Genomic DNA, 19,361 nt, shown 5'->3' with positions numbered 1-19,361 from the left:
ACAGCAAGCAATGCAGGTGTAGAAGCACGGTGGCTAGGAAAAACTCCCTAGAAAGGTCAGAACCTAGGAAGAAACCTAGAGAGGAACCAGGCTGTGAGGGGTGGCCAGTCCTCTTCTGGCTGTGCCAGGTGGAGATTATAACAGAACATGGCCAAGATGTTCAAATGTTCATAGATGACCAGCAGGGTCAAATAATAATAATAATAATAATAATAATAATCACAGTGTTTGTCGAGGGTGCAACAAGTCAGCACCTCAGGAGTAAATGTCAGTTGGCTTTTCATAGCCGATCATTGAGAGTATCTCTACCGCTCCTGCTGTCTCTAGAGAGTTGAAAACAGCAGGTCTGGGACAGGTAGCACGTCCGGTGAACAGGTCAGGGTTCCATAGCCATAGGCAGAACAGTTCAAACTGGAGCAGCAGCACGGCCAGGTGGACTGGGGACAGCAAGGAGTCATCAGGCCAGGTAGTCCTGAGGCATGGTCCTAGGGCTCAGGTCCTCTGAGAGAGAGAAAGAGAGAATTAGAGAGAGCATACTTAAATTCACACAGGACACCAGATAAGACAGGAGAAATACTCCAGATATAACAGACTGACCCTAGCCCCCCGACACATGAACTATTGCAGCATAAATACTGGAGGCTGAGACAGGAGGGGTTGGGAGACACTGTGGCCCCGTCTGATGATACCATCGGACAGGGTCAAACAGGCAGGATATAACCCCACCCACTTTGCCAAAGCACAGCCCCCACACGAATAGAGGGATATCTTCTTGGATATCACCAACTTACCATCCTGAGTAAAGGCTGAGTATAGCCCAAACCCAAGGGGGGGCGCCAACCCAGACAGGAAGATCACGTCAGTGACTCAGCCCACTCAAGTGACGCACCCCTCCTAGGGACGGCATGGAAGAACACCAGTAAGCCAGTGACTCAGCCCCTGTAATAGGGTTTGAGGCAGAGAATCCCAGTGGAGAGAGGGGAACCGGCCAGGCAGAGACAGCAAGGGCGGTTCGTTGCTCCAGTGCCTTTCCGTTCACCTTGACACTCCTGGGCCAGACTACACTCAATCATAGGACCTACTGAAGAGATGAGTCTTCAATAAAGACTTAAAGGTCGAGACCGAGTCGGCGTCTCTCACATGTATAGGCAGACCATTCCATAAAAATAGAGCTCTAGCGGAGAAAGCCCTGCCTCCAGCTGTTTGCTTAGAAATTCTAGGGACACTAAGGAGGCCTGCGTCTTGTGACCGTAGCGTACGTGTTGGTATGTACGGCAGGACCAAATCGAAAAGATAGGTAGGAGCAAACCCATGTAATGCTTTGTAGGTTAGCAGTAAATCCTTGAAATCAGCCCTTGCTTTAACAGGAAGCCACTATAGGGAGGCTAGTACTGGAGTAACTTGATCAAATGTTTTGGTTCTAGTCAAGATTCTAGCAGCCGTGTTTAGCACTAACTGAAGTTTATTTAGTGCTTTATCCGGGTAGCTGGAAAGTAGAGCATTGCAGTAGTCTAACCTAGAAATGACAAAACCATGGATTACATTTTCTGCATCATTTTTGGACAGAAAGTTTCAGATTTTTGCAATGTTACATAGATGGAAAAAAGCTGTCCTTGAAACAGTCTTGATATGTTCGTCAAAAGAGAGATCAGCGTCCAGAGTAACGCCGAGGTCCTTCACAGTTTTATTTTAGACCACAGTACAACCATCAAGATGAATTGTCAGATTGAACAGAAGATCTCTTTTGATTCTTGGGACCTAGAACTAGCATCTCTGTTTTGTTCAAGTTTAAAAGTAGATAATTTGCCGCCATCCACTTCCTTATGTCTGAAACACAGGCTTCCAGGGAGGGCAATTTTGGGGCTTCACCATGTTTCATCGAAATGTACAGCTGTGTGTCATCTGCAGCAGTGGAAGTTAACATTATGTTTCCGAATGACATCACCTAGAGGTAAAATATATAGTGAAAACAATAGTGGTCATAAAATGGAGCCTTGAGGAACACTGACATTTACAGTTGATTTGAGGACAAACCATTCACAGAGACAAACTGATATCTTTCCGACAGATAAGATCTAAACCAGGCCAGAACTTGTCCGTGTAGACCAATTTGGGTTTCCAATCTCTCCAAAAGAATGTGGTGATCGATGGTATCAAAAGCAGCACTAAGGTCTAGGAGCACGAGGACAGATGCAGAGCCTCGGTCTGACGCCATTGAAAGGTCATTTACCACCTTCACAAGTGCAGTATGTCTCTTTAAATGTATGTCTCTTTACATGTGTGTTTGTCTCTGTCTGTGTATACATAATATGCTGACCCTGTGTTTGTGTGTGTGTGCGTGCGCGTGCGCTTGTGTGTGTGTGTGTGCGCGCGTGCGTGTGTTTGTGTGTGTGTGCGTGCGTGTACAAGTGTGTGCCATTAGATGGCCATTGAGCCGGAGAGCTTGCATCCATCACTCACCTGTTTCCACTCATCTCTCTCCCCCCTTCGTCCTCCCTACAGCCTGTCCAGGGGTTTGACTATGCCAAGCAGCACCTGGGCCGGGTGCAGGGTGGGGAGGGAGAGACCCTCCCCGTGACCCAGGACACCCTGGTGCTGCCCCTGCCCATCCGGGAAGCCCCCCTCTCCCTCTCCCTGGAGAAGGCCCTGCACCAGGACGGCACCGCCAACAAGAAGACTCTCAACTCGGACATACGCAAGAGGTACGAAAGTCACATACACACCTCACATGGCCATACAGAGGGTGTCATAGGAATATAGCTACAGTTTAAACTACTTGTTTTGTGTTGAGCCAATCAGATGTGATGTTATTGAGCTGGATAAGCCTATTGTGCTCCTGCAGAGGAGAGCGGATGTGACTGGCTAGTAGCTGAGCTCCATTCTCCTCAGACTATTGTTATTCAGTTAAATATAGAGAGGGGAGATATTTCAGGAATACATTTACTCTAGTATTCTTGTCTTGAAGAGCTTTCCTGAGATCAGTTGACCTCTGATTATTATCAGTTGAATCACAGCAATTTATTCAGGAATGGTATTTTTACCTCTGCTTTTGTCTACGTTAAAGGAATTTCCCTGATATCTTTCCATAAGACTATTATGAGTGAATTGGCCCTGTGGGTAAAATCCTTAATGCTGTTCTGGATGAGACAATGATGTTACCACTGCGTTATCTCCTTACCTCATTTTAGTTTACTGTATGTCCTACTTTGATGTTGGTAAGATCTTCATAAAACCCTCACCATCCTAATGCGCTACACAGATGCCTAAAGTCTTCATCCCATGTTTTCTGTTATTGTACTGTGGATGTTGACAGGCATCTCTAGTTAAAGGGATAGTCGAGGGTAGCCAGGTGGAATTCAGGGGCAGTTTGGAGGCTTTTAAATGACAAATTACAACGTGCTGACTTTAACCTCTTACATCTAGACGTTCCGCTAGCGGAACACCTGCTCCAATATCCAATGATAGGCGTGGCGCGAATTACAAATTCCTCAAAAATACAAAAACTTCAATTTTTCAAACATATGACTATTTCACAGCATTTTAAAGACAAGACTCTCCTTTATCTAACCACACTGTCCGATTTCAAAAAGGCTTTACAGCGAAAGAAAAACATTAGATTATGTCAGCAGAGTACCAAGCCAGAAATAATCAGACACCCATTTTTCAAGCTAGCATATAATGTCACAAAAACCCAGAAGACAGCTAAATGCAGCACTAACCTTTGATGATCTTCATCAGATGACAACCCTAGGACATTATGTTATACAATACATGCATGTTTTGTTCAATCAAGTTCATATTTATATCAAAAAACAGCTTTTTACATTAGCATGTGACGTTCAGAACTAGCATACCCCCCGCAAACTTCCGGGGAATTTGCTAACAATTTACTAAATTACTCACGATAAACGTTCACAAAAAGCATAACAATTATTTGAAGAATTATAGATACAGAACTCCTCTATGCACTCGATATGTCCGATTTTAAAATAGCTTTTTGGTGAAAGCACATTTTGCAATATTCTAAGTACATAGCCCAGCCATCACGGGCTAGCTATTTAGACACCCGGCAAGTTTAACACTCACCAATATCAGATTTACTATTATAAAAGTTTGATTACCTTTTGTTGTCTTCGTCAGAATGCACTCCCAGGACTGCTACTTCAATAACAAATGTTGGTTTGGTCCAAAATAATCCATCGTTATATCCGAATAGCGGCGTTTTGTTCGTGCGTCCCAGACACTATCCGAATGGTAAAGAAGGGTCGTGCAAATGGCGCAATTCGTGACAAAAAAAATCTAAATATTCCATTACCGTACTTCGAAGCATGTCAACCGCTGTTTAAAATCCATTTTTATGCCATTTTTCTCGTAAAAAAGCGATAATATTCCGACCGGGAATGTCCATTTAGCTAAACAGAGGAAAGAAAACAAAGCTTTCGGTCGACGCGGGCACGAGCCTGAGTCTCACAGTACTGTAACCAGCCACTACCCAAACGCGCTACTTTGTTTCAGCCAGAGCCTGCAAAGCCACGATTTAGCGTTTTGCCGCCTTCTGAGAGCCTATGGCAGCTGTAGGAAGTGTCACGGGACAGCTAAGATCCTCACTCTTCAATAAACAGAGACAAGAAGAACGACACCTTGTCAGACAGGCCACTTCCTGCATGAAATCTTCTCAGGTTTTTGCCTGCCATATGAGTTCTGTTATACTCACAGACACCATTCAAACAGTTTTAGAAACTGTAGGGTGTTTCCTATCCAAAGCCAATAATTATATGCATATTCTAGTTACTGGGCAGGAGTAGTAACCAGATTAAATCGGGTACGTTTTTTATCCAGCCGTGAAAATACTGCCCCCTAGCCATAACAGGTTAAGAGGCAGGGTTATAAGAGTTGTGGTGAAGCTCAGCTGTGGTCTGCCATGTATGATGTTATAGAATAGAATAGATTAGAACTGAATGGAATGGAATAGAATAGATTAGAACTGAATGGAATGGACTGGAATAGATTAGAACTGAATGGAATAGAATAGATTAGAACTAAATGGAATAGAATAGATTAGATTAGAATTGAATAGATTAGAACTGAATAGAATGGAATAGAATAGATTAGAACTGAATAGAATGGAATGGAATAGATTAGAACTCAATAGAATGTAATGGAATAGAATAGATTAGAACTGAATGGAATGGATTAGAATTTAATATAATAGAATAGATCAGAACTGAATAGAATGGAATGGAATAGAATAGATTAGAACTGAATGGAATGGATTATAACTTAATAGAATAGATCAGAACTGAATAGAATGGAATGAAATAGAATATATTATTATTGAATAGAATGGAATAGATTAGAACTGAATGGAATGGAATGGAATAGACTAGAACGGAATAGATTATAACTTAATAGAATAGATCAGAACTGAATAGAATGGAATGGAATAGAATATATTAGAACTGAATGGAATAGAATAGAATAGAACACTCCTGTTCTCTGATATCATCATACTCCACCCCCATGCTGAGTAATAGTGAATCATTAGAGGGGTGTCTCTGTATGGGCAGGTGGAATCAACCAATCACCACATCTGACAGGGACAGGGGGGCCCTTAGGCAAATGCTAAATCATGCTAAATTGTTCTACGAGGGAGCAGAAAAGGACTTCATTTTTCATAATGCTACAAGAGAACAAGGATGGAATGAGGATTGGTTCTGGTGAAGTTTAGAATATGAAACAGATAAAGGGATTGTTTTTGGAGCATCTTGTGACCCTGAACTCAAGGTTCTGATCCTTCTCACCGTCAACAAAGTGATTCCTGTTATCTTTGGCTTCTCATTCATGGTTGGGCTGGTGTGTTGTTGTGACTACCACTGGAACTATTTTTAGAGAGGCTTTAGCTGATTCAAGACGAACAGCAGCTTTGTGTCATCATCACAGCCTTATCCACTTTGGTGACATCATCACAGCATAGATGATTATATGTTGTAACAGGCCCGCAATGTGGTTACTTAAGTCCGATTTGGATATATTTGGCTGTTTTTGCTGCATAAGATGTAGAAGTTGTTTATTTTCAGTTTTAGAAGAATGCAAAACGCTAACTCCTGTTCGTATCAGCTGGTTAATCGGTGGTGGTAGTCAAAGTCATTTTTAACTGTAATTGATTGGTTGATTGGTGAAGATGACATGAACATGTGTTGGGGTTGACATCCATAGAAGCATTATACTCTGATTTTTACCTCAACATAATGTGAGATATTGGATCTTTCCCCCACAACCCTTTCCCCATGCGTTTCAATGGGAATTCCATTGTTTTGGTTGAGTTCGATTGACCTCTTTACCGCATGAAAGATGTGCCTCCCGAGTGGTGCACTGGTCTAAGGCTCTGCATCGCAGTGCTAGCTGTGCCACTAGAGATTCTGGGTTTGAGTCCAGGCTCTGTTGAAGCCGGCCGCGACCGGGAGACCCATGGGATGGCGCACAATTGGCCCAGCGTCGTCCCGGGTTAGGGGAGGGTTTGGCCCGCAGGGAAGTCCTCGTCCCATCACGCACTAGCGACTCCTGTGGCGGGCCGGGCGCAGTGCACGCTGACAAATTCGCCAGGTATACGGTGTTTCCTGTGACACATTGGTGCGGCTGGCTTCCGGGTTAAGTGAGCGTTGTGGCAAGAAGCAGTACGGCTTGGCTGGGTTGTTGCGGAGGATGCACTGCTCTCGACATTCGCCTCTCCTGAGTCCGTACGGGAGTTGCAGCCATGAGACAAGACTGTAACTACCAATTGGATACCACGAAATTGGGGATAATTAAAAAAAAAAATATCATGAAAGATTTGACGAATATCGTATCTTGTTAGATCAGATTTGTTGAAAGGGCGCCTGTCTGGTCAATAGAACACTGTTCAATCGATCCCTTAACCGCATCTATTATCCACTTTGGTGACATCATCACAGCCTTATCCACTGGTGACATCATCACAGCCTTATCCACTTTGGTGACATCAACGTAGCCTTATCCACTGGTGACATCATCACAGCCTTATCCACTTGGTGACATCATCACAGCCTTATCCACTTGGTGACATCATCACAGCCTTATCCACTTGGTGACATCATCACAGCCTTTTCCACTCCTGACTTGCATTCCCCAGCACATTCATAGCACACTGTCTGTGCAAAACTATTGTCTCACTGCTGATTCATACACATAGGCAATATACTGAGAGACTGAATAAGGAAGACTGAAGAGATACTTAAGTAGAGTGTTTGCGGCACAGGCTTCCCCAGATGATCTTGAGCTACTTGTATGTTATTGAGTAAAATAATAACAGGTGGTGTTCATTATATTTCTGGATATATTCAGGATGCAATTTGCATAGACCAATGGAGTGCAACACATCACTTTCCCAAAACAGCACAAATAAAAAGCACCCAATGGTAGAATACTGAGAGAGCCCTCCCCTACCAGTCAAATCTATCAACATGCAAATTAAAGTTAGAACCGCCCACACTACCACCACCACCATCACCACCATCACTACCACCACCACCCCCACACCATCATTACCACCACCACCCCCCACCCCCCACACCATCACTACCACCACCCCCCACCCCCCACACCATCACTACCACCACCCCCCACACAATCACTACCACCACCGCCCCCCACACCATCATTACCACCACCACCCCCCACACCATCACTACCACCACCACCCCCCACACCATCATTACCACCACCACCCCCCACACCATCACTACCACCACCGCCCCCCACACCATCACTACCACCACCGCCTCCACACCATCACTACTACCACCCCCCACACCATCACTACCACCACCGCCCCCCACACCATCACTACCACCACTCCCCACACCATCACCATCACCACCACCACCCCCACACCATCACCACCACCACCATCCCCCACACCATCACCACCACCCCCACATCATCACCACCACTACCACCACCCCCCACACCATCACCATCACCACCACCCCCACACCACCACCATCCCCCACACCATCACCACCACCCCCATACCACACCACCACCACCATCCCCCACACCATCACCACCACCACTACCCACACCATCACCCCGACACTACCACCACTACCACCCCCCACACCATCACCACCACCACCCCCACACATCACCACCACCACCACCCCCCACACCATCACCACCACCCCACACCATCACCACCACCACCCCCACACCACCACCACCATCCCCACAGCATCACCACCACCCCCACACCACACCACCACCAGCACCACCACCACCCCCCACACCACCACTACCCACACCATCACCATCACCACTACCCACACCATCACCCCCACACCATCACCACCACCACCACCACCCCCCACACATCACCACCACCACCACCCCCCACACCATCACCACCATCCCCACACCACACCAGCACCACCACCACCCCCCACACCATCACCACCACCCCCACACCATCACCACCACCACCCCCACACCATCACCACCACCACCCCCACACATCACCACCACCACCACCACCACCCCCCCACACCATCACCACCACCCCCACACCATCACCACCACTACCACCCCCCACACCATCACCACCACCACCACCCCCACACCATCACCACCACCACCACCCCCACACCATCACCACTACCACCACCACCACCACCACTCCCCACACCATCACCACTATCACCACCCCCTACACCATCACCACCACCCCCCACTCCATCACCACCACTACCACCACCCCCCACACCACCACCCCCACACCCTCACCACCACCCCCCACTCCATCACCACCACTACCACCACCCCCCACACCACCATCCCCCATACCCTCACAACCACCACCCCCACTCCATCACTACCACCCCCCACTCCATCACCACCACTACCACCACCCCCTGTCTCTATGATTATTACCATACTATTACAGGACAGCATCGCCTGTCTCTATGATTATTACCATACTATTACAGGACAGCACTGCCTGTCTCTATGATTTTTACCATACTATTACAGGACAGCACTGCCTGTCTCTATGATTATTACCATACTATTACAGGACAGCACTGCCTGTCTCTATGATTTTTACCATACTATTACAGGACTGCATCGCCTGTCTCTATGATTTTTACCATACTATTACAGGTCAGCATCGCCTGTCTCTATGATTATTACCATACTATTACAGGATACATTTTGTACAGGGATCAGTGTTAGATACTAAGGCGTCAACAGTCAGTGCTTGAAATACTCCTCTGTATGGCAGTGCTTTTAAACAGGCTCTAATATCCTCTGTATGGCAGTGCTTTTAAACAGGCTCCAATACCCCTCTGAATGGCAGTGCTTTTAAACAGGCTCTAATATCCTCTGAATAGCAGTGCTTTTAAACAGGCTCCAATACCCCTCTGAATGGCAGTGCTTTTAAACAGGCTCTAATACCCCTCTGAATGGCAGTGCTTTTAAACAGGCTCCAATACCCCTCTGAATGGCAGTGCTTTTAAACAGGCTCTAATACCCCTCTGAATGGCAGTGCTTTTAAACAGGCTCTAATACCCCTCTGAATGGCAGTGCTTTTAAACAGGCTCTAATACCCTCTGAATGGCAGTGCTTTTAAACAGGCTTTAATACCCCTCTGAATGGCAGTGCTTTTAAACAGGCTGTAATACCCCTCTGAATGGCAGTGCTTTTAAACAGGCTTTAATACCCTCTGAATGGCAGTGCTTTTAAACAGGCTTTAATACCCCTCTGAATGGCAGTGCTTTTAAACAGGCTTTAATACCCCTCTGAATGGCAGTGCTTTTAAACAGGCTCTAATACCCTCTGAATGGCAGTGCTTTTAAACAGGCTCTAATACCCTCTGAATGGCAGTGCTTTTAAACAGGCTCTAATACCCCTCTGAATGGCAGTGCTTTTAAACAGGCTCTAATACCCCTCTGAATGGCAGTGCTTTTAAACAGGCTCTAATACCCTCTGAATGGCAGTGCTTTTAAACAGGCTCTAATACCCTCTGAATGGCAGTGCTTTTAAACAGGCTCTAATAGCCCTCTGAATGGCAGTGCTTTTAAACAGGCTCTAATACCCCTCTGAATGGCAGTGCTTTTAAACAGGCTCTAATACCCCTCTGAATGGCAGTGCTTTTAAACAGGCTTTAATACCCCTCTGAATGGCAGTGCTTTTAAACAGGCTCTAATACCCCTCTGAATGGCAGTGCTTTTAAACAGGCTCTAATATCCTCTGAATGGCAGTGCTTTTAAACAGGCTCTAATACCCCTCTGAATGGCAGTGCTTTTAAACAGGCTCCAATACCCCTCTGAATGGCAGTGCTTTTAAACAGGCTTTAATACCCCTCTGAATGGCAGTGCTTTTAAACAGGCTGTAATACCCCTCTGAATGGCAGTGCTTTTAAACAGGCTTTAATACCCTCTGAATGGCAGTGCTTTTAAACAGGCTTTAATACCCCTCTGAATGGCAGTGCTTTTAAACAGGCTTTAATACCCCTCTGAATGGCAGTGCTTTTAAACAGGCTCTAATACCCTCTGAATGGCAGTGCTTTTAAACAGGCTCTAATATCCTCTGAATGGCAGTGCTTTTAAACAGGCTCTAATACCCTCTGAATGGCAGTGCTTTTAAACAGGCTCTAATACCCCTCTGAATGGCAGTGCTTTTAAACAGGCTCTAATACCCTCTGAATGGCAGTGCTTTTAAACAGGCTTTAATACCCCTCTGAATGGCAGTGCTTTTAAACAGGCTTTAATACCCCTCTGAATGGCAGTGCTTTTAAACAGGCTCTAATATCCTCTGAATGGCAGTGCTTTTAAACAGGCTTTAATACCCCTCTGAATGGCAGTGCTTTTAAACAGGCTTTAATACCCCTCTGAATGGCAGTGCTTTTAAACAGGCTCTAATACCCTCTGAATGGCAGTGCTTTTAAACAGGCTTTAATACCCTCTGAATGGCAGTGCTTTTAAACAGGCTCTAATACCCTCTGAATGGCAGTGCTTTTAAACAGGCTTTAATACCCCTCTGAATGGCAGTGCTTTTAAACAGGCTTTAATACCCCTCTGAATGGCAGTGCTTTTAAACAGGCTCTAATACCCCTCTGAATGGCAGTGCTTTTAAACAGACTTTAATACCCTCTGAATGGCAGTGCTTTTAAACAGGCTCTAATACCCCTCTGAATGGCAGTGCTTTTAAACAGGCTTTAATACCCCTCTGAATGGCAGTGCTTTTAAACAGGCTCTAATACCCTCTGAATGGCAGTGCTTTTAAACAGGCTCTAATATCCTCTGAATGGCAGTGCTTTTAAACAGGCTCTAATACCCCTCTGAATGGCAGTGCTTTTAAACAGGCTCTAATACCCCTCTGAATGGCAGTGCTTTTAAACAGGCTTTAATACCCTCTGAATGGCAGTGCTTTTAAACAGGCTGTAATACCCCTCTGAATGGCAGTGCTTTTAAACAGGCTTTAATACCCCTCTGAATGGCAGTGCTTTTAAACAGGCTTTAATACCCTCTGAATGGCAGTGCTTTTAAACAGGCTCTAATACCCCTCTGAATGGCAGTGCTTTTAAACAGGCTCTAATACCCCTCTGAATGGCAGTGCTTTTAAACAGGCTCTAATACCACTCTGAATGGCAGTGCTTTTAAACAGGCTTTAATACCCCTCTGAATGGCAGTGCTTTTAAACAGGCTTTAATACCCCTCTGAATGGCAGTGCTTTTAAACAGGCTCTAATACCCATCTGAATGGCAGTGCTTTTAAACAGGCTTTAATACCCCTCTGAATGGCAGTGCTTTTAAACAGGCTTTAATACCCCTCTGAATGGCAGTGCTTTTAAACAGGCTTTAATACCCCTCTGAATGGCAGTGCTTTTAAACAGGCTCTAATACCCATCTGAATGGCAGTGCTTTTAAACAGGCTTTAATACCCATCTGAATGGCAGTGCTTTTAAACAGGCTTTAATACCCCTCTGAAAGGCAGTGCTTTTAAACAGGCTCTAATACCCCTCTGAATGGCAGTGCTTTTAAACAGGCTCTAATACCCTCTGAATGGCAGTGCTTTTAAACAGGCTTTAATACCCATCTGAATGGCAGTGCTTTTAAACAGGCTCTAATACCCCTCTGAATGGCAGTGCTTTTAAACAGGCTCCAATACCCCTCTGAATGGCAGTGCTTTTAAACAGGCTTTAATACCCCTCTGAATGGCAGTGCTTTTAAACAGGCTCTAATACCCCTCTGAATGGCAGTGCTTTTAAACAGGCTCTAATACCCCTCTGAATGGCAGTGCTTTTAAACAGGCTTTAATACCCATCTGAATGGCAGTGCTTTTAAACAGGCTCTAATACCCTCTGAATGGCAGTGCTTTTAAACAGGCTTTAATACCCCTCTGAATGGCAGTGCTTTTAAACAGGCTCTAATATCCTCTGAATGGCAGTGCTTTTAAACAGGCTCTAATATCCTCTGAATGGCAGTGCTTTTAAACAGGCTCTAATACCCATCTGAATGGCAGTGCTTTTAAACAGGCTTTAATACCCTCTGAATGGCAGTGCTTTTAAACAGGCTTTAATACCCCTCTGAATGGCAGTGCTTTTAAACAGGCTCTAATATCCTCTGAATGGCAGTGCTTTTAAACAGGCTCTAATATCCTCTGAATGGCAGTGCTTTTAAACAGGCTCTAATACCCATCTGAATGGCAGTGCTTTTAAACAGGCTTTAATACCCTCTGAATGGCAGTGCTTTTAAACAGGCTTTAATACCCCTCTGAATGGCAGTGCTTTTAAACAGGCTTTAATACCCTCTGAATGGCAGTGCTTTTAAACAGGCTCTAATACCCCTCTGAATGGCAGTGCTTTTAAACAGACTTTAATACCCTCTGAATGGCAGTGCTTTTAAACAGGCTTTAATACCCCTCTGAATGGCAGTGCTTTTAAACAGGCTCTAATACCCCTCTGAATGGCAGTGCTTTTAAACAGGCTCTAATACCCCTCTGAATGGCAGTGCTTTTACACAGGCTCTAATACCCTCTGAATGGCAGTGCTTTTAAACAGGCTCTAATACCCTCTGAATGGCAGTGCTTTTAAACAGGCTCTAATACCCCTCTGAATGGCAGTGCTTTTAAACAGGCTCTAATACCCTCTGAATGGCAGTGCTTTTAAACAGGCTCTAATACCCTCTGAATGGCAGTGCTTTTAAACAGGCTCTAATACCCTCTGAATGGCAGTGCTTTTAAACAGACTTTAATACCCTCTGAATGGCAGTGCTTTTAAACAGGCTCTAATATCCTCTGAAGGCAGTGCTTTTAAACAGGCTTTAATACCCCTCTGAATGGCAGTGCTTTTAAACAGGCTCTAATATCCTCTGAATGGCAGTGCTTTTAAACAGGCTCTAATACCCTCTGAATGGCAGTGCTTTTAAACAGGCTCTAATATCCTCTGAATGGCAGTGCTTTTAAACAGGCTCTAATACCCTCTGAATGGCAGTGCTTTTAAACAGGCTCTAATATCCTCTGAATGGCAGTGCTTTTAAACAGGCTCTAATACCCCTCTGAATGGCAGTGCTTTTAAACAGGCTCTAATATCCTCTGAATGGCAGTGCTTTTAAACAGGCTCTAATATCCTCTGAATGGCAGTGCTTTTAAACAGGCTCTAATACCCTCTGAATGGCAGTGCTTTTAAACAGGCTCTAATACCCATCTGAATGGCAGTGCTTTTAAACAGGCTCTAATACCCTCTGAATGGCAGTGCTTTTAAACAGGCTCTAATATCCTCTGAATGGCAGTGCTTTTAAACAGGCTTTAATACCCTCTGAATGGCAGTGCTTTTAAACAGGCTCTAATACCCCTCTGAATGGCAGTGCTTTTAAACAGGCTCTAATACCCTCTGAATGGCAGTGGTTTTAAACAGGCTCTAATACCCCTCTGAATGGCAGTGCTTTTAAACAGGCTTTAATACCCCTCTGAAAGGCAGTGCTTTTAAACAGGCTCTAATACCCCTCTGAATGGCAGTGCTTTTAAACAGGCTCTAATACCCTCTGAATGGCAGTGCTTTTAAACAGGCTCTAATACCCCTCTGAATGGCAGTGCTTTTAAACAGGCTCTAATACCCCTCTGAATGGCAGTGCTTTTAAACAGGCTTTAATACCCCTCTGAATGGCAGTGCTTTTAAACAGGCTCTAATACCCCTCTGAATGGCAGTGCTTTTAAACAGGCTGTAATACCCTCTGAATGGCAGTGCTTTTAAACAGGCTTTAATACCCATCTGAATGGCAGTGCTTTTAAACAGGCTCTAATACCCCTCTGAATGGCAGTGCTTTTAAACAGGCTCCAATACCCCTCTGAATGGCAGTGCTTTTAAACAGGCTTTAATACCCCTCTGAATGGCAGTGCTTTTAAACAGGCTCTAATACCCCTCTGAATGGCAGTGCTTTTAAACAGGCTCTAATACCCTCTGAATGGCAGTGCTTTTAAACAGGCTTTAATACCCATCTGAATGGCAGTGCTTTTAAACAGGCTCTAATACCCCTCTGAATGGCAGTGCTTTTAAACAGGCTCCAATACCCCTCTGAATGGCAGTGCTTTTAAACAGGCTTTAATACCCCTCTGAATGGCAGTGCTTTTAAACAGGCTCTAATACCCATCTGAATGGCAGTGCTTTTAAACAGGCTCTAATACCCCTCTGAATGGCAGTGCTTTTAAACAGGCTCTAATACCCTCTGAATGGCAGTGCTTTTAAACAGGCTTTAATACCCCTCTGAATGGCAGTGCTTTTAAACAGGCTCTAATATCCTCTGAATGGCAGTGCTTTTAAACAGGCTCTAATATCCTCTGAATGGCAGTGCTTTTAAACAGGCTCTAATACCCATCTGAATGGCAGTGCTTTTAAACAGGCTTTAATACCCTCTGAATGGCAGTGCTTTTAAACAGGCTCTAATACCCCTCTGAATGGCAGTGCTTTTAAACAGGCTTTAATACCCTCTGAATGGCAGTGCTTTTAAACAGGCTTTAATACCCCTCTGAATGGCAGTGCTTTTAAACAGGCTCTAATATCCTCTGAATGGCAGTGCTTTTAAACAGGCTCTAATATCCTCTGAATGGCAGTGCTTTTAAACAGGCTCTAATACCCATCTGAATGGCAGTGCTTTTAAACAGGCTCTAATACCCTCTGAATGGCAGTGCTTTTAAACAGGCTCTAATATCCTCTGAATGGCAGTGCTTTTAAACAGGCTTTAATACCCCTCTGAATGGCAGTGCTTTTAAACAGGCTTTAATACCACTCTGAATGGCAGTGCTTTTAAACAGGCTCTAATATCCTCTGAATGGCAGTGCTTTTAAACAGGCTCTAATACCCCTCTGAATGGCAGTGCTTTTAAACAGGCTCTAATACCCCTCTGAATGGCAGTGCTTTTAAACAGGCTCTAATACCCCTCTGAATGGCAGTGCTTTTAAACAGGCTCTAATACCCATCTGAATGGCAGTGCTTTTAAACAGGCTTTAATACCCCTCTGAATGGCAGTGCTTTTACACAGGCTTTAATACCCTCTGAATGGCAGTGCTTTTAAACAGGCTCTAATACCCATCTGAATGGCAGTGCTTTTAAACAGACTTTAATACCCTCTGAATGGCAGTGCTTTTAAACAGGCTCTAATACCCTCTGAATGGCAGTGCTTTTAAACAGGCTCTAATACCCATCTGAATGGCAGTGCTTTTAAACAGACTTTAATACCCTCTGAATGGCAGTGCTTTTAAACAGGCTCCAATACCCCTCTGAATGGCAGTGCTTTTAAACAGGCTTTAATACCCCTCTGAAAGGCAGTGCTTTTAAACAGGCTTTAATACCCTCTGAATGGCAGTGCTTTTAAACAGGCTTTAATACCCCTCTGAATGGCAGTGCTTTTAAACAGGCTTTAATACCCCTCTGAATGGCAGTGCTTTTAAACAGGCTCTAATACCCCTCTGAATGGCAGTGCTTTTAAACAGGCTCTAATACCCTCTGAATGGCAGTGCTTTTAAACAGGCTTTAATACCCCTCTGAATGGCAGTGCTTTTAAACAGGCTTTAATACCCTCTGAATGGCAGTGCTTTTAAACAGGCTCTAATATCCTCTGAATGGCAGTGCTTTTAAACAGGCTTTAATACCCCTCTGAATGGCAGTGCTTTTAAACAGGCTCTAATATCCTCTGAATGGCAGTGCTTTTAAACAGGCTTTAATACCCCTCTGAATGGCAGTGCTTTTAAACAGGCTCTAATACCCCTCTGAATGGCAGTGCTTTTAAACAGGCTCTAATACCCTCTGAATGGCAGTGCTTTTAAACAGGCTCTAATACCCTCTGAATGGCAGTGCTTTTAAACAGGCTCTAATACCCATCTGAATGGCAGTGCTTTTAAACAGGCTCTAATACCCTCTGAATGGCAGTGCTTTTAAACAGGCTCTAATACCCTCTGAATGGCAGTGCTTTTAAACAGGCTCTAATACCCCTCTGAATGGCAGTGCTTTTAAACAGGCTCTAATACCCTCTGAATGGCAGTGCTTTTAAACAGGCTCTAATACCCATCTGAATGGCAGTGCTTTTAAACAGGCTCTAATATCCTCTGAATGGCAGTGCTTTTAAACAGGCTCTAATATCCTCTGAATGGCAGTGCTTTTAAACAGGCTCTAATACCCTCTGAATGGCAGTGCTTTTAAACAGGCTCTAATACCCTCTGAATGGCAGTGCTTTTAAACAGGCTCTAATACCCCTCTGAATGGCAGTGCTTTTAAACAGGCTCTAATACCCTCTGAATGGCAGTGCTTTTAAACAGGCTCTAATATCCTCTGAATGGCAGTGCTTTTAAACAGGCTCTAATACCCCTCTGAATGGCAGTGCTTTTAAACAGGCTCTAATACCCCTCTGAATGGCAGTGCTTTTAAACAGGCTCTAATACCCTCTGAATGGCAGTGCTTTTAAACAGGCTCTAATATCCTCTGAATGGCAGTGCTTTTAAACAGGCTCTAATATCCTCTGAATGGCAGTGCTTTTAAACAGGCTTTAATACCCCTCTGAATGGCAGTGCTTTTAAACAGGCTGTAATACCCCTCTGAATGGCAGTGCTTTTAAACAGGCTCTAATACCCTCTGAATGGCAGTGCTTTTAAACAGGCTCTAATACCCCTCTGAATGGCAGTGCTTTTAAACAGGCTTTAATACCCCTCTGAATGGCAGTGCTTTTAAACAGGCTTTAATACCCCTCTGAATTGCAGTGCTTTTAAACAGGCTTTAATACCACTCTGAATGGCAGTGCTTTTAAACAGGCTCTAATACCCCTCTGAATGGCAGTGCTTTTAAACAGGCTTTAATACCCTCTGAATGGCAGTGCTTTTAAACAGGCTTTAATACCCCTCTGAATGGCAGTGCTTTTAAACAGGCTCTAATATCATCTGAATGGCAGTGCTTTTAAACAGGCTTTAATACCCCTCTGAATGGCAGTGCTTTTAAACAGGCTTTAATACCCCTCTGAATGGCAGTGCTTTTAAACAGGCTCTAATACCCCTCTGAATGGCAGTGCTTTTAAACAGGCTCTAATACCCTCTGAATGGCAGTGCTTTTAAACAGGCTTTAATACCCCTCTGAATGGCAGTGCTTTTAAACAGGCTTTAATACCCTCTGAATGGCAGTGCTTTTAAACAGGCTTTAATACCCCTCTGAATGGCAGTGCTTTTAAACAGGCTCTAATATCATCTGAATGGCAGTGCTTTTAAACAGGCTCTAATACCCCTCTGAATGGCAGTGCTTTTAAACAGGCTCTAATACCCTCTGAATGGCAGTGCTTTTAAACAGGCTCTAATATCCTCTGAATGGCAGTGCTTTTAAACAGGCTCTAATATCCTCTGAATGGCAGTGCTTTTAAACAGGCTTTAATACCCCTCTGAATGGCAGTGCTTTTAAACAGGCTGTAATACCCCTCTGAATGGCAGTGCTTTTAAACAGGCTCTAATACCCTCTGAATGGCAGTGCTTTTAAACAGGCTCTAATACCCCTCTGAATGGCAGTGCTTTTAAACAGGCTTTAATACCCCTCTGAATGGCAGTGCTTTTAAACAGGCTTTAATACCCCTCTGAATTGCAGTGCTTTTAAACAGGCTTTAATACCACTCTGAATGGCAGTGCTTTTAAACAGGCTCTAATACCCCTCTGAATGGCAGTGCTTTTAAACAGGCTTTAATACCCTCTGAATGGCAGTGCTTTTAAACAGGCTTTAATACCCCTCTGAATGGCAGTGCTTTTAAACAGGCTCTAATATCATCTGAATGGCAGTGCTTTTAAACAGGCTTTAATACCCCTCTGAATGGCAGTGCTTTTAAACAGGCTTTAATACCCCTCTGAATGGCAGTGCTTTTAAACAGGCTCTAATACCCCTCTGAATGGCAGTGCTTTTAAACAGGCTCTAATACCCTCTGAATGGCAGTGCTTTTAAACAGGCTTTAATACCCCTCTGAATGGCAGTGCTTTTAAACAGGCTTTAATACCCTCTGAATGGCAGTGCTTTTAAACAGGCTTTAATACCCCTCTGAATGGCAGTGCTTTTAAACAGGCTCTAATATCATCTGAATGGCAGTGCTTTTAAACAGGCTTTAATACCCCTCTGAATGGCAGTGCTTTTAAACAGGCTCTAATACCCCTCTGAATGGCAGTGCTTTTAAACAGGCTCTAATACCCTCTGAATGGCAGTGCTTTTAAACAGGCTCTAATATCCTCTGAATGGCAGTGCTTTTAAACAGGCTCTAATACCCTCTGAATGGCAGTGCTTTTAAACAGGCTTTAATACCCCTCTGAAAGGCAGTGCTTTTAAACAGGCTTTAATACCCCTCTGAATGGCAGTGCTTTTAAACAGGCTCTAATACCCTCTGAATGGCAGTGCTTTTAAACAGGCTCTAATACCCCTCTGAATGGCAGTGCTTTTAAACAGGCTCTAATACCCCTCTGAATGGCAGTGCTTTTAAACAGGCTCCAATACCCCTCTGAATGGCAGTGCTTTTAAACAGGCTCTAATACCCATCTGAATGGCAGTGCTTTTAAACAGGCTCTAATACCCCTCTGAATGGCAGTGCTTTTAAACAGGCTCTAATACCCCTCTGAATGGCAGTGCTTTTAAACAGGCTGTAATACCCCTCTGAATGGCAGTGCTTTTAAACAGGCTTTAATACCCCTCTGAATGGCAGTGCTTTTAAACAGGCTCTAATACCCCTCTGAATGGCAGTGCTTTTAAACAGGCTCTAATACCCCTCTGAATGGCAGTGCTTTTAAACAGGCTCTAATACCCTCTGAATGGCAGTGCTTTTACACAGGCTTTTAATACCCCCCCCC

The 19,361-nt window shown here is 44.4% G+C and overlaps 1 protein-coding gene across 1 annotated transcript in view; it reads left to right on the top strand.

Moving 5' to 3' along the window:
- The window catches only part of LOC106572775 (UPF0606 protein KIAA1549L), a 140,331-nt gene that overhangs the window by 97,268 nt on the left and 23,702 nt on the right, over positions 1-19,361 (top strand). The window contains exon 11 of the mRNA XM_045708310.1: positions 2,503-2,702. Within this exon, the coding sequence (XP_045564266.1) occupies positions 2,503-2,702 (200 nt within the window). The remainder of the gene's footprint in view (positions 1-2,502; positions 2,703-19,361) is intronic.

This window comes from Salmo salar, chromosome ssa26, assembly GCF_905237065.1.
Source record: "Salmo salar chromosome ssa26, Ssal_v3.1, whole genome shotgun sequence".
NCBI lineage: Eukaryota > Metazoa > Chordata > Actinopteri > Salmoniformes > Salmonidae > Salmo > Salmo salar.
This window is presented reverse-complemented; position numbering and strand designations above follow the sequence as displayed.